The 1,053-nt window shown below is 45.1% G+C and overlaps 1 protein-coding gene across 6 annotated transcripts in view; it reads right to left on the reverse strand.

Moving 5' to 3' along the window:
- Positions 1-244: 244 nt before the first annotated feature.
- DUSP29 (dual specificity phosphatase 29) overlaps positions 245-1,053 on the reverse strand; it is a 75,291-nt gene continuing 74,482 nt past the window's right edge. For all 6 annotated transcript variants that reach the window (XM_069240858.1, XM_069240856.1, XM_069240857.1 and 3 more), the window contains one exon: positions 245-1,029. In XM_069240858.1, the coding sequence (XP_069096959.1) occupies positions 782-1,029 (248 nt within the window). In that variant the 3' untranslated portion in view covers positions 245-781. The remainder of the gene's footprint in view (positions 1,030-1,053) is intronic.

Here is a 1,053-nt window from a genome sequence, read left to right on the forward strand (position 1 = left end):
TGAGCACTTGCAAACTCCATGTTAAACTCAGTGGTTGTTTAGCTACGGCAATGGTTGTGACTCCCGCGGAACATCTATAGAGAAGGTGCAAGATGAGTTTGAGGTTGGCAGGTTTTGTAGGCATAATTATAGAAGAATCTCCTCAAAACACAGTTCAATGCCAAGATGACAAATGCTATTGAGCCGTGACCTACCTGCAGGAATGTTACATTGACATCTTTGAAATGAGAATATCAGACAACACTGACCATACAAACCATATCTACTTTATACAGACCGAACCGTCACTCCCTTTAGACCAGTACACATTGGTTTTATAAATGTTAGGCCATGTGAACGAAATTTGGCCTTCCAGTTCATTCCTTTCCGTCTACTAAGTCCAATAGGTGACGAGATCACATTTAACTGAGCCAGGAATTTTGGACACTGAGTTGCACTCCCAGACCTTGACCTCTTGCTTTCCACAACACAAAGTAGTTGACTTATATCTCTTCTCCATCTGGAGGCATTGAACCCTCTGAACCAACATAGTCCAAATCTATGACAAACTATTGAGTAAGAGAACCTAAGTCACCAACAGATATGCAATCCTTTCAAAATGACAGGCCTGCATTTCTAGGCCTGATTGCTACGAGGGGAAGGGAATCGCAGAGCATTACTCCAAGTGGTCTTGATGGTGATAACTCTTTTGGGTCTTTACTGCCCTATGGTCTGGCCCACTGTTACCCAATTTCCCCCATCATTTAGATGTCCTTTAATTAGTCTTAGTTTGCAGGGAGTTTTAGATGGTCTCACTGTTTTCAATCTGTTCGTTCTGGGCGTTCTTCTTGGCATTCCTTCGCTCCAGAGCCAGCTGTATGTCAAGTTCTCGCAGCTGTTTAAGGAAGCCGCGGTTGGGCAGAATGCAGCGGTGTTTAAGGACCTGCTCGATGGCGTCCACCACAGTCATCTCCTTGTGTATCATTAGATAAGCCAGGACCAAGGCAGCAGAGCGACTGCGGCCCATAGCACAGTGCACCAGGACCTTACCTGCAAGGGAAGGAAAAACAGTGC

This window comes from Pleurodeles waltl, chromosome 6, assembly GCF_031143425.1.
Source record: "Pleurodeles waltl isolate 20211129_DDA chromosome 6, aPleWal1.hap1.20221129, whole genome shotgun sequence".
NCBI lineage: Eukaryota > Metazoa > Chordata > Amphibia > Caudata > Salamandridae > Pleurodeles > Pleurodeles waltl.